The following is an 11,862-nucleotide window of genomic DNA, read 5'->3' on the forward strand; positions in this document are numbered from 1 at the left end:
AAACTTATGACTTTTAATTATGAGGCAAAGCCTGTAAGTTTAGACACCTTAAGTGTGATGCGTCATGTTCACACTTGACGATCTCTACTCGGTTGCGTATTTGCGACATCACGTTTGTTTTTCCAAAATTGTACTTTCTTTAGAGATTAAGGTTAGTTTTCTGTATTTTCTTAAAATGTTTTCTTAAAATCACCAGATTTGAATGAACTCAAACGTTTAAGTTCGGAGAGAGAATCTGATTCGTTGTATTTATTTATGCCTCCTCGGTAGCTGTGGCTGCTGGCATTGTGTTTTTGGGTTGTATGTCTGTCCGTACCAACGTCCGTTCCATTTTTGTGAAGACAATATCTCAGAAATGCCTTGAGGGAATTTCTTCAAACTTGGCATAAAACATCTACTTGGACTCAAGTATGGGCTGATGGAGGTCAAAGGTCCCTTTGGATTCATGTCTGTGAGGTAAGATGATTTTCTATTATGAAGCAAAGATAGTAAGTTTGTGTAGAAACGTCAAATGTGCTGCTTCAATACTCGCACTTGATAATCTACTTGATTGAGTTTTTGCAACGTAACCTTTTTCAGAATAGTCCTTTCTTTCGGCATTAAGGTTAGTTTTCTGTATTTTTAAAAATGATTTTAACAGTTAGAATAAAATAAAATAGGTTTTATTCAGTGTTTTTTTATGCCTCTACGTGTCGGTATTATGTTTTTCGGTTCTGTCCGTCCGTACCGACGTCCGCTCCATTTTCGTAAACACTTTCTCAGGAGTGCCATGAGGGAATTTCTCCAAACTTGGCACAAACGTCTACTTGGACTCGAGGCTTTGATGATCAATAATTATATTTATAACCTTAAGTGCTAACAAACATTGTTGAAAACCGATATAAAAATAATCTGATAAATGTAGCACATATTTATTGCTTATTTTGTGTTAAACAATGACGATAGTAACCACAAACCACTGTTCATATACAAGAATACAGGAGTATAAATATAGAATATCTGTACTACAAGGTAGTATTTGAGCATTTCCCAAAAACACAACAGACACACGCACACAAATGTGCTCAATCACCACATCAGATGGTGATCTGCACTCAAAACATTCACTCACTCACAAATCCAAATGGAAGACCACTTGTGTTCAGTCCCGCCTGAAGAGTCTCTTCCGGTGTTCAGTGCTCGGAGTACTGCATGCACTCCTCGATAAGTACTCCCCCAAAACAGTCTCTGCATCCTACATTTCAACTTCACATTTAGGAGCTAAAAGCGGAGCTCAATAATCGAGGCAGAACAAGAAATGATCCAACGGTCGACATCTTGTTTTGTCCCATTTTGATCCTCCATGTTTAGATCCAGATCCAAAAAGAGGCTCACTGTTGACTTCTCCTAGTGGTGCCAACTATAGTATGTTTACATCAATACATGTATTGTGACATTAACTTTGACACATTACTTTAAAGCTGTAGACGGGTTACACCGTCATTGAGAAGTTTGACAGCCTCTACAATATGCCAAAAGAGAGACGATTTCCCATACTGCTGTACAACGCAAATTATTTTCCGGCACAAAATAGACGGAGCTGGTGAAGTCAGTTCAATGGCAACAAACAGCCTCTTTGCAACAGAAAGGAGATTCATGACAAATGCAATCTTTTGAAGAATGCCAGCACTAATGACACCAACACAGACCAATCCTCCCGTCCCTGCTCTGATTAGTTTACACCACGGGTTCACAATTTACTTAAATGATGTACTGATGTTCTAATACACTACTTATAGCACCTTCTAATACGACACCATCGGGTGTTAAGACAATATGGAGACGCAATGCCAGGTTGGTTTGAGCTTTGGGGGTGTGTAGGTTGTTCTCTCATATCCTCCTGCCCTGCTCCCAAGTCCTCTGCCACAGAGCCCAGACTGAAGTTTTATTAGACACTGAGTAACAGAATGGTAGTGGCTGAGCTGGGAGAGGATATTTCGGGGTTAATGACATGGGGATCTTGTTCATCCCCGGAGTCCCCTTCTTGTTTTGGAGCTACAGTTAAGGTTAGCTTGTTCAAACCAGCTTCTAGCGCTGCCTCCGCTCCCTCTGCTCTGTCACCTGCAACACACAGAAAAGGAGTGCATGCGCCTGTGAATAAATGTGCATGTTAAAGTCAACCAATGATCTACCAATTTACCTTTGCTGACTGAAACAGAACTTTACTGAAAACCTAACTCTTTCCAGTAAATGCCATCCGCCTCTAGCATGGTGAACAGGATGCCGTTTTTCACACAATAAAAACTGTTTTACTCCAGCTCTGTCCTTAATGCACTTGAAACATGAAATTGGTACTGATCTTCTAGTCAAACTTTTTAAAGTGTATCACAAAACTAAAGGTTGAACTTTTTTTTTTTTTTAAAGCTTTTAAAGCGACAAAACTTTTAACATAAAGGATGAAGCATCACATCAGAAGTCAACACACATGTACACACTGATGTGATGAACACGCACCTCTCTCCTGGTCGCAGTCTGGAGAAGAAGCTCCACTGCACTGGCTGCGAGGGCCCAGGAGAGGCGAGGCACGCCGAGAACCCCACACCGACTCTGGGTCATGAGGGCTGCAGGAGCTCGCTAACTCTTGTTCGCCAGGACAGGAGGAGGAGGGGACGGGGGGAGAGGAGGAGGAGGGGACGGGGGGAGAGGAGGAAGAGGGGACGGGGGGAGAGGAGGAGAGGCACGAGTAGGGTGAGGAGGGCTGAGAGCAGGGCATGTCCAGGGGGGTGGAGGCAGAGGTGGAGGGCTGGGAGGAGGAGGGGGAGGGCATGTCTCGGGAGGAGGAGGTGGAGTGAGTATCTGTGTCCTCCTCTGAGCTGCTACTGTGACTGTCTTCATCGATTGATACGGACACCACTGAAACACACACACACACACACGGATGCACCAACAAAACAAACTAAATGTTGATGAATAATGTGGTTGCATGTAGTTGCACTCACTTGACAGACCGTCTGACTCCATTTTGAAGTCGGCGATGTCCTCGTCGGGCCCATCTCCCTCCGCTCCGACGCCCTGTTCCCTGGTGCCCATGGCGAGGGAGCGTCGCTGGGCGTGGATCTCTTCAGAGATGCTCTCCAGGTTGCGTAATGCTGTGCGGTAGTCGGTCTTGGCAACCATAACTTTGGCCTGACGCTCATCCACATGGCGCTTGAGTTGCTACGAGGATTGAAACTGTTTTCTTTAGTAAACTCACCGTCTTGGTAAAACAGTTTACATATAAATATTTACATTTTGACAGTGTCCTAAGCTTAGTGAGCATGACATTTACACAGTCGTGCTTTCCTTCCTAAGTGAACACGACTAAGAGTCTACAGTCATGTAGCCCTGTGAGGCTGTACTATGGAATAGTGGTACACCGGTTTGTGTCAAGGGGGTTTCACCACTGCCCCGCCCCTTTTAGAGCAAGTCCTTAATGGGAGAAATAAAATGGTGGAGCTTGATGGAAAGTTATTACAAATGTTCTAAAAAATGTATTAACTCCAGTAATTTGAACTGTTTTGGCTCAAATTTTAAATTGTTTAAAAGCATGCAAACATACATACCTCAAGCTGTAGATAATACTTGGCTTTCAGTTCAAAATACGGCCTACAGGGGGAGAAAAAAGAAGAAACTGAGAGAGGGAGGGAGAAACCGTGCCGACTGTCACTGGAGAAACTACTGGCAGAATAACACTCCTCTGTGAGCAGTCACATTCCTTGGCTCTCACAAAGGGAGTACACCCCAACACAGCACAACCAGCAAATGAAACATCTGGCCTGCATCAGATGACATCAAATTAGCCCTGCTTTCACACACACAGCGAGGCCCAAGCAGGGGGAAAAAGAAAAGGGAACATTGCGAGCGGAGACAAAGGCACAGACCTGGATTTGTTGATGGAGCGTTTGACTTTCTTCTCCAACTGCCTCAAGTGGCTGATGCAGGAGTTGTAATTGGCCGCAGTTTTCTTGTGTTCGGCCTCACTGCGCGTTCTCTCCAGCTCTGCGTCCATTACCTGAAACAATCAAGTGTTTTTTATTAATTGTAGAAAAGAAGCAATATATGGGACATTTCAGCGTTGTCATAGTTTCACTGTCACTATCAGCAGCTTCAGTGTAAACCTCAACCCTCGTGCACAAACATGTAAGCGTGGAACTTTTTCCGTATTTTGCAGCCGTCTTGCATCATGTTTCGTACCCTCTGTGTGGCATGGTTGAGCATTTCCTGCCAGGCGGAGTCAAACTGGCGGCTGTCCTCCTCCAGCAGCCTCTCTTCGGCCAGGGCGATGGTCTCCTTGGCCGCCCGCAGGATCTCAACCGCCCGCTGGAACTCCTGAGTGGCCTTTTGGGCTTCGACCTGGGCCTTGAGATCAAAAGGAAGAATCGGGTATAGGCCCAATAACATCAAGTGTGAAAGCAAGGTAGCTACAGGTTTCCTGTTTAAAGACGGGGTTTGATGATGGATTGCGATTTCACTCGGTTATGAAGTGTGAAAAAGCTGACTGAGCTTAAATCACAGCGTTGTGACATTAATTTGACACTAATTTCTACCAGCAAGTTGGCCCAGTCTTTGTTCTCACATGGTACGAGTGCAGCAGTTGTCTTTGTGCTGCTTCCAGTGTGTGTCTGTGTGTATCTTATGACCTACATTTCCTCTGGAAGAACCACTGTTGATTCCTTATGACAGCCGTAGAGGCGAGGAGATCGCACACAGATGCACAGAAAGACGAGCGTGCCTTCATCCAATTGACAAACGGGAGCTTTGTCGTTAAGAACATCTGACACTCTGTTAGTGGGCTTTTCCTGCCCACAGTCCCAGTCAATAGGTGGATTCATCCCGTCATGCTGGACATATTTGGACCCACTCTCGCCACTCAGACAGGCGTGACTTAAAGGTCAATGTATTGGCTGAATACTAAGCAGTTACAGGAAAAAACTATTTGATTTCCTAGAATAAGAAACGATGAAGAAAACCTGGTTGTCTGGGTCATTTGTAAAGTTCATTGCGATCTTTTATCTTGTGAAAGCATTCAAACTTTGCACACATGGAAATGTGTTACAGCAGAGATTTATCTTGGACGATCGCCTTCACTTTCTGGTGAAAGTATTATATTAAAGCCATAGAAATAAACCAAAAAGAGTTTCATAAGAACTTGTTCCAAGACGAAGCAACAGTATTGAATTTAGCTGGGGCTGTAACACATGCATACACACACACATTAACATCATAATCTATACCGACCGCTACATGTTGAACATAAATCACAGATAAAAGAACACAACATCCTAGCCCTCCTACACATCTTGCAGATCCTCAGTTTAAGAAGGTGAAATGGTTTAAAGCAGGCAGGAAGGTTACAGCAGACGCGTCTAAGAACAACTCTATCTGGCATATCATTTTACATGCATCAGACATTATGCAACAGCAGGCCGTCCCCCTGCTACTCGTCCTCTGGTCCTTTTTTAAAAGCTTTATGGGGTTAGAGAACATTTTGTACAGAGCAACAGTTTAACGGGACACGTTTCCCTTCAAGCTGAAGGGAAACCACTTATTGTACGTGGTGTTCAACTCTCTGTCATTTTATACCACCCTGTAAGTCCCCTTTTTCTGTTTTAACTGATTTGTCTGTCTGCATTGACGCTATACTACAATGGTAACAACTCCAGTTTGTCTTTCTATCCTTGAGCATTTTGAATGGATTGTTGTATGCTATTGTTGCAGCTGAATGGCCATTTGTTAACGATGAAATAAAGCCGTCTATTCATGTTAAAACAAGACTATTTCTACAGTTTCAAACTGATTGAAGTCTAAATGTATTCTCTCAAAAGCAATAGATGACGGGAAAGAGAACTTGACCCAAGCTGCAATGAAACGGATCATACAAATAGTTATCGGTTGAGTTGTTTCCTCGACCTTAATTTGCTAATCGGTGCTTTATTTTAGAAAAGGTTTAGTAATTATACTCGGAGTACATTAGTTACGGATTTGACACCTTACCAAACCAAATGTATAAGAGTGGAACCACACTACTCTCCAATGGTCCGTCACAATTTGAGCTCTGTCCGCTGCTTTCTGCACACAACCAGACTACAGGTGTGAAAGCACCCTAAAACAGTAGATGTGTGACGTAAAACCAAAATATTGCGCTTAAACGTACTAAAATATAGAGTTGAGGGGGAATTGCAGTTCGGTGTGTTCGTCACTACGAGCGACACATTTCACGTTAAACGGCTTTAACAACTCCCAAAAGGTCGGCGTAGTTCTCTCAGCTGTTACAAGCTTTTTCTCACGGCCTCCCCTGGCTTTCTGTTACATGACCCCTGTGACATGACCCCCTGCCACTGTCGGCCCATGTTCATGATAAAGGCTCCAACAGTGACGTGAGCAAGCACAGATCTGCATCGTCTCACGCAAATTGTCCGAAAATCCGAAAGCGGGCGTCTTTCGTGTCTGTGTTGCTGCGATATCTCGATTGATTAGGTAACCTAGCGAGGTTTGACCAGGCCCCTTCGAGAAGGTGCAGAGAGAGGAAGGGAGGGAGTGAGTGGGGAAGATAAGTTGCTCTTTGCGCCTAATCAGTTAGTTTGACTGACCCGTCTGTCTTTGTCCCGCCGTCATTACTCATTTCCCAGGCTGAGAGAAGAGAGGGGGTGCAGGGAAAATAGACGATGATGGATATTTGATGAGCAGAAAACATGAGCAAGGAGCCTTTAACACCATCCATCAATGGCTTTTGTCAAGTTGGAGTCACCCAGAAGTCACCGTCCTTCACGGGACTTCCTGGACAGCGCAGCAGCACCCGTCCCTTCTCGTGCCGGTGTGGTGTTTACTCATAGTGTTGTCCGTAGCTAAGAGTCTCTGCCTCTGTGAGTAACGCGCATCAAAGGTGGCGGGACACAATTTTGCCGTTTATCTTTGTGGCACAGAAGCCTGCTGAGCATGGTGACGGCATGCAAATGAAAGGCATTGTTATCCGGTAATTAACTTGATCCCACGATATCTGACCGTCTGTGAGGGCAAACAATACGATGGTTCTGTTCTGAAATAACGCTGTCTCGTGTACGCATGACCTGGCCGCGCACGGGACTCCTTTTTATTTCACGTGCCGAACCCTGTCATCCTGTCTGACGCCTTTTATCTTGAAATTTAACCCATTTACAGTTTTTCTGGAGAGATGTGGAGAGAGGTGATGAAACAGGGAGGGAGGGGGGGTACAGACAGAGACAGACAGTGGTGCTGAAGACAATGCTGGGTGAAAAGGACAAAAGATGGGACACTAGAGGCAAATTCCTATACACCGCACCCTAGTTTGTTGGAATGTAGGAGTATAAACATGGGGGGTTGGGGGAGACTGGCTTATGGGTGGGGGTAGGTACAACTGTGTGTGTGTGTGTGTGTGTGTGTGTGTGTTGTGGTGAGGTCAGTGAGGCTAAGCATTTGACTCCCTTTAAAGTAGGTCATGTATTAACTATTAAATATTCATCCATAAATCATGACCAGACAATTCGGCTTTGCTATATAATCCCCCTGATCTCTCTCTCACACGCACGCACGCGCACACACACACACACACACACACACACACACACACAGACACAGGCAAAGCTAAGGAAGGCTTTGGATCTTTTCACATGAAAGCAGGTCTCATCAAAATTCAAAACCTCCCAGTAATCCCCGACTCTCACGTGTAACTGTTGACAGCAGATGCTCCTGGCAGGTAGTTTGTCATCTAGCAACAGAGATGAGCTCGGACACGCACACATAAGAAATCTATTTCAGTTAGAGAGCTCAGCTATGACACCAATGTCAGCCTTATGCTTCTGATCAACGAATCGTGAGCTTCTTCCTCATTGGCAGAGAAGTGGGGGGGGGGGGGCGGACTCTACATTTCTGGTGCTGCCCAATCAGATCAAAGCCTCAACAGGGCGGAGCAATTGAACAGCGAAGGACGTGACCCATCGGAGAGGGGGGGCCGCACTTCAACACCTACTTTGCATCTACCTGCAGCAGCGCGGCGAAGGACGCAACACAGATTGTGGAAAACATGGCAAGTCTAGCAGTTTGAGTGCAGCTCAACTTCTCTTCCACACACTGTTTGTGTGTATGTGACACGAGCTTAGGACACAGAGGTGTGACTGAGTTTAAAAATAGGTATCACGTGACTGTGCTCCCTTTAAGTAGATATAAGATGATCTCTTTAAACTTCTCATCTGTAATCCTCGTAAGCCTGCCCTCACACTCGCTGCCTGCTGACCTCAGTCCTTCCAGCTGTGTGTGTGTGTGTTTGTGTGTGTTTGTCTACCTGTCGTGCTATTTTGCGGGCTTCCCAGTACGGTTTGGAGTCGTCCACAGCTCGTCCGATCCTCTTCACCTGCTCGTCCAGCTTCACTGTTGCCTCAACCAGCACCGCGCGAAACCGCTGACGGCAGTCCTACACACACACACACACACACACACACACACACTGTATATATATTTTTCCCATATAATTTGACTATTGATCCCTTGATTTACTGACCACTCATCTTGTGGTCAATAATAGCTATAAAACTCAAAATAAAACAGCTAATTTATGAACGGATAGTCTGCTTAAGTGGATGGTATTTTTTAAACGTTTTCAGTTTTACAGGGAAAATAAGTTTGTTCACTACATTTAAGAAGGCGGCTGTGACATTCTAGAACACAAATATGAGGTAATTGTTTCCAAAATTTCACCAGAAATGCAAATAAATGTCACGGTCGCACCACATGACATTTTTAAAGCCAAATTCATCGAGATAAAGAAACGCTAAAATCACTTTAATTAAGAACTGTTATATGAATTCATCGGTACACAACATAGATATTCTTCGTTTTTGGACCCAGCCAAATTTGAAAAATTGTGAAAGAATAAGCGGTATTCTCTGCTCTGAAACCACACTCGCGTGAATACCACACAGCTGGCCGTCTCGCTGCTGTGAGCTACTTCTGTGGAACGTTATCGTGCATGCTCTATCGACGGAGCATGCCAGTTTAGCCCGGCGCTCACTTAAATGGAGATAAAATAATTCAGACGTGCAAATGTTATCGGATCAAATTGTTGATTGTGAAACGAGTTGTTTTGCTCAAAACAATCTATCCGACATTAACGGTCACAACTGAAGCGAGTAGGCTACGGTCCACAGTGACTTTGGTTCATCGAGCCGTCATCGTCTCACTACAATTCAGCACAATAATCAGAAACCTTTCACGTTTTCAGCAATTATTTCCCAGCATGTATAATGTGTTTCGAAACAAATTCCAGATTTCCCTTTCCAGACTTTAATGTTTTAAGCTTGAGCCACGGGTCGGGCTTTCCTTGCGCCGTGTGATGTCCTGCTGGCCGTCATCAATTTGGCCTGCCGCCTCCAAAGCGGCTCTTCTAATTCAAGTCATCACTAAACCTTAAGCCAAACACAAGCACATGCATTGAGACACAGTGCAGCTGTGTGTCACTTTTGGTTGTTGAGCGTACATTCTTTGGCGGTGAACTCGTGTTGTGAGATCTGTTATTGCGAAATTGGCAACGTGTGTGTGTGTGTGTGTGTGTGTGTGTGTGTGTGTGTGTGTGTGTGTGTGTGTGTGTGTGTACACTTCTTTGGCGTAAAGCCCAAGATGGCACAGCGACGGTAGACCTGTTATTCATGGCCGGCGCCTGTCATCTCCTACATGGCAGGGTTACCGAGGGTTACAGTGTGCGCCTACATGTGTTGCAATTCCCAGAGAGGGGAGTTTGAAACCTGCATCCTGTTGGAGAAACTGACGGAAGAATACAAGAGAGGGTAAAAGAGGGATGAGGAAGAGGGCGCTACAGGATGCACACTTCCTGTGACATCGTTACGTTTCCTGACTTCCTGTTCCTGCAATGAGATGGTGACACTGCGTGCAGGTGGGGAAGTTTATTCTGTACGCTATTGGTCATATGTGTATATATATTAGGGGATGTCACTCACTCGTCGTCTCGAACACAATCTTGCATCTCTGCCACGAGAGGTTTTACCTTTTATGCTGGCAGAGTATAGAGAGCCTCAAATACGAGCATGGCTTTAACCTCATCGCCTCGGCTTTTCCTGAATCCTCTGAATCTACTGTACGCCGTCCTTAATCAACTCCAGACTCAACAGGGAAACAGCCAGCCCATATATAACAACGGCACCAACATTGAGACATAAGTGTACAAATCCTGTCCTCTGTCTTTGTCTGTTGTTACATTTATTTGTGCAACTTGCTTGTGGCATTTGGACGTGAGTGAAGGTTTAATGAGAAACAGAGGCCTACTTTGAGGAAAAGAAAAACATGGCCTGCCTCTGGAATGTTTTGACTTTTGCTGAACAGTAACCTGTCTAGTAAGTGTTTAAATCCAAGCGAGCGCTGTAAAACAATAAAAGCTACTACCGTCCATCTTTCTGCTGTTCCTCGCTGCATTTTCTAGCTTTAAAAATGTGTTTTTAAAGAAAAGAACGAGAGCATTTGGTATTTAGATTGCTCCAAACGTGCCATTTAAATATTATATTTAACATTCAGATCACAGTTAGGCCTAAGAGTTCATACGCTGCAGTGTTATGAAGGAGGAGTGACGGCTGCTGCTTCAGTTTTTCCACATTTTCCCTCCGAAGCAGCTCCCACACTTGGAAAATGTCCATCTCTGCGAGACTTTCCGTGTAAACTGTTATATGCAATGACTTCACTGCCAGGAAAAGTCCTTAAAACCGAACTGGAAACAATATGAATAATCTCACAGCTCCAACAGGATTGCGCTCTCGTTTAGAGTGAGATTTTGAATCTGTAAGTGAGACTCCGTGGCTTCTCGAGGCGGGTGTTGGAGCTCAGCCATGACTGGGAGTGTTTACCCCAGCGGGGAGGGAGGCACTGATTATAATGACAGCCGTGCTGGTGGTCGGTGCTTCTTCTTACCTCCAGCTCGCTCTCCCAGCGGTTAATGTCGTCTGTGGACTGGTTCAACCTCTCCAGCTCTCCCTGTTTACAGGAAACAATGGCATTCATGGAGAGACACGGAGGGGAAAAACAGAGTGCGAGTCTAGAGGCCCAACTGTGTGACTTCAGTTTACCAGATTGCTGAGCATGCAGCCTTCAGTGTGTGGGTGTGGGTGTGGGTGTGTGTGTGTGTGTGTGGGGGGGGGGGGGGGGGGGTTTGTGTGTGTCGAGAAAGTGTTAAAGGGACAAATACTCTTCGTTCTATTTATTTAAGATTCTATTAAATTGCATGCACAGTTGACACATTCACGAAAATAACTCGTGTTGAGTGGAACAGTAGTTGTTGCATTCATATAATAAAGTGGTAATATTTCACATTTCCCTGGCTTTTACTGTGTATGTATGTGTGTGTGTATAGTCCACTGAATGTAAGGTTAACACATTTTAAAACAATATTCCACACAACCTGACTTTCACTGGGCTTCTTAATTCGGTCTCAATGTCACTTTCACTGGTGGCCACATCTGGATTACATTTTTAAAAATCCCACCTGGATTCTTGGATCCACTTCTTCCGTTTCTTCTTCTTCCTCGTTGGCACACTGCGAGTCCTCCTCACAATTATTCCCATTTTGTAAAGGATCCATTTTCAGGATATCTGGAGATTCTTCGGGGGGAGTGAAAGAAAATGTGGGTCTTCACTGCAAGCAAAAGCGCGACTCCGGGGTGCCGGACAGCAGGGACGTCCGTCCTCACGAACCTTTGCACAGAGTGCGTTGCATGCTTCGGGAGGTTGTTTTAAGGGGTCGGTGCTTTCAGAGGAGCAGAGGAGTCCGCTGTCTGCGGGGCGAGCAGCGCGTCTGACCGCTGGGACATCCGACACACGCACTGTGCG

General features: G+C 45.0%; 1 protein-coding gene across 1 annotated transcript; it reads right to left on the reverse strand.

The window, feature by feature from the left end:
* Window positions 1-895: 895 nt before the first annotated feature.
* LOC306791003 (SH3 domain-binding protein 5-like) lies at window positions 896-11,842 on the reverse strand. Its single transcript, XM_079287591.1, has 9 exons — window positions 11,519-11,842; window positions 10,948-11,010; window positions 8,318-8,446; window positions 4,213-4,377; window positions 3,900-4,030; window positions 3,582-3,624; window positions 2,979-3,195; window positions 2,494-2,892; window positions 896-2,100 (listed from the first exon to the last, which is right to left on the reverse strand). The coding sequence occupies exons 1-9, from the start codon at window positions 11,612-11,614 to the stop codon at window positions 1,928-1,930; spliced, it is 1,416 nt and encodes a 471-aa protein (XP_079143717.1). The 5' UTR covers window positions 11,615-11,842; the 3' UTR covers window positions 896-1,927.
* Between the last annotated feature and the right edge of the window lie 20 nt (window positions 11,843-11,862).

Source organism: Melanostigma gelatinosum (genome assembly GCF_949748355.1).
Source record: "Melanostigma gelatinosum genome assembly, chromosome: 17".
In the NCBI taxonomy this organism is placed as follows: domain Eukaryota; kingdom Metazoa; phylum Chordata; class Actinopteri; order Perciformes; family Zoarcidae; genus Melanostigma; species Melanostigma gelatinosum.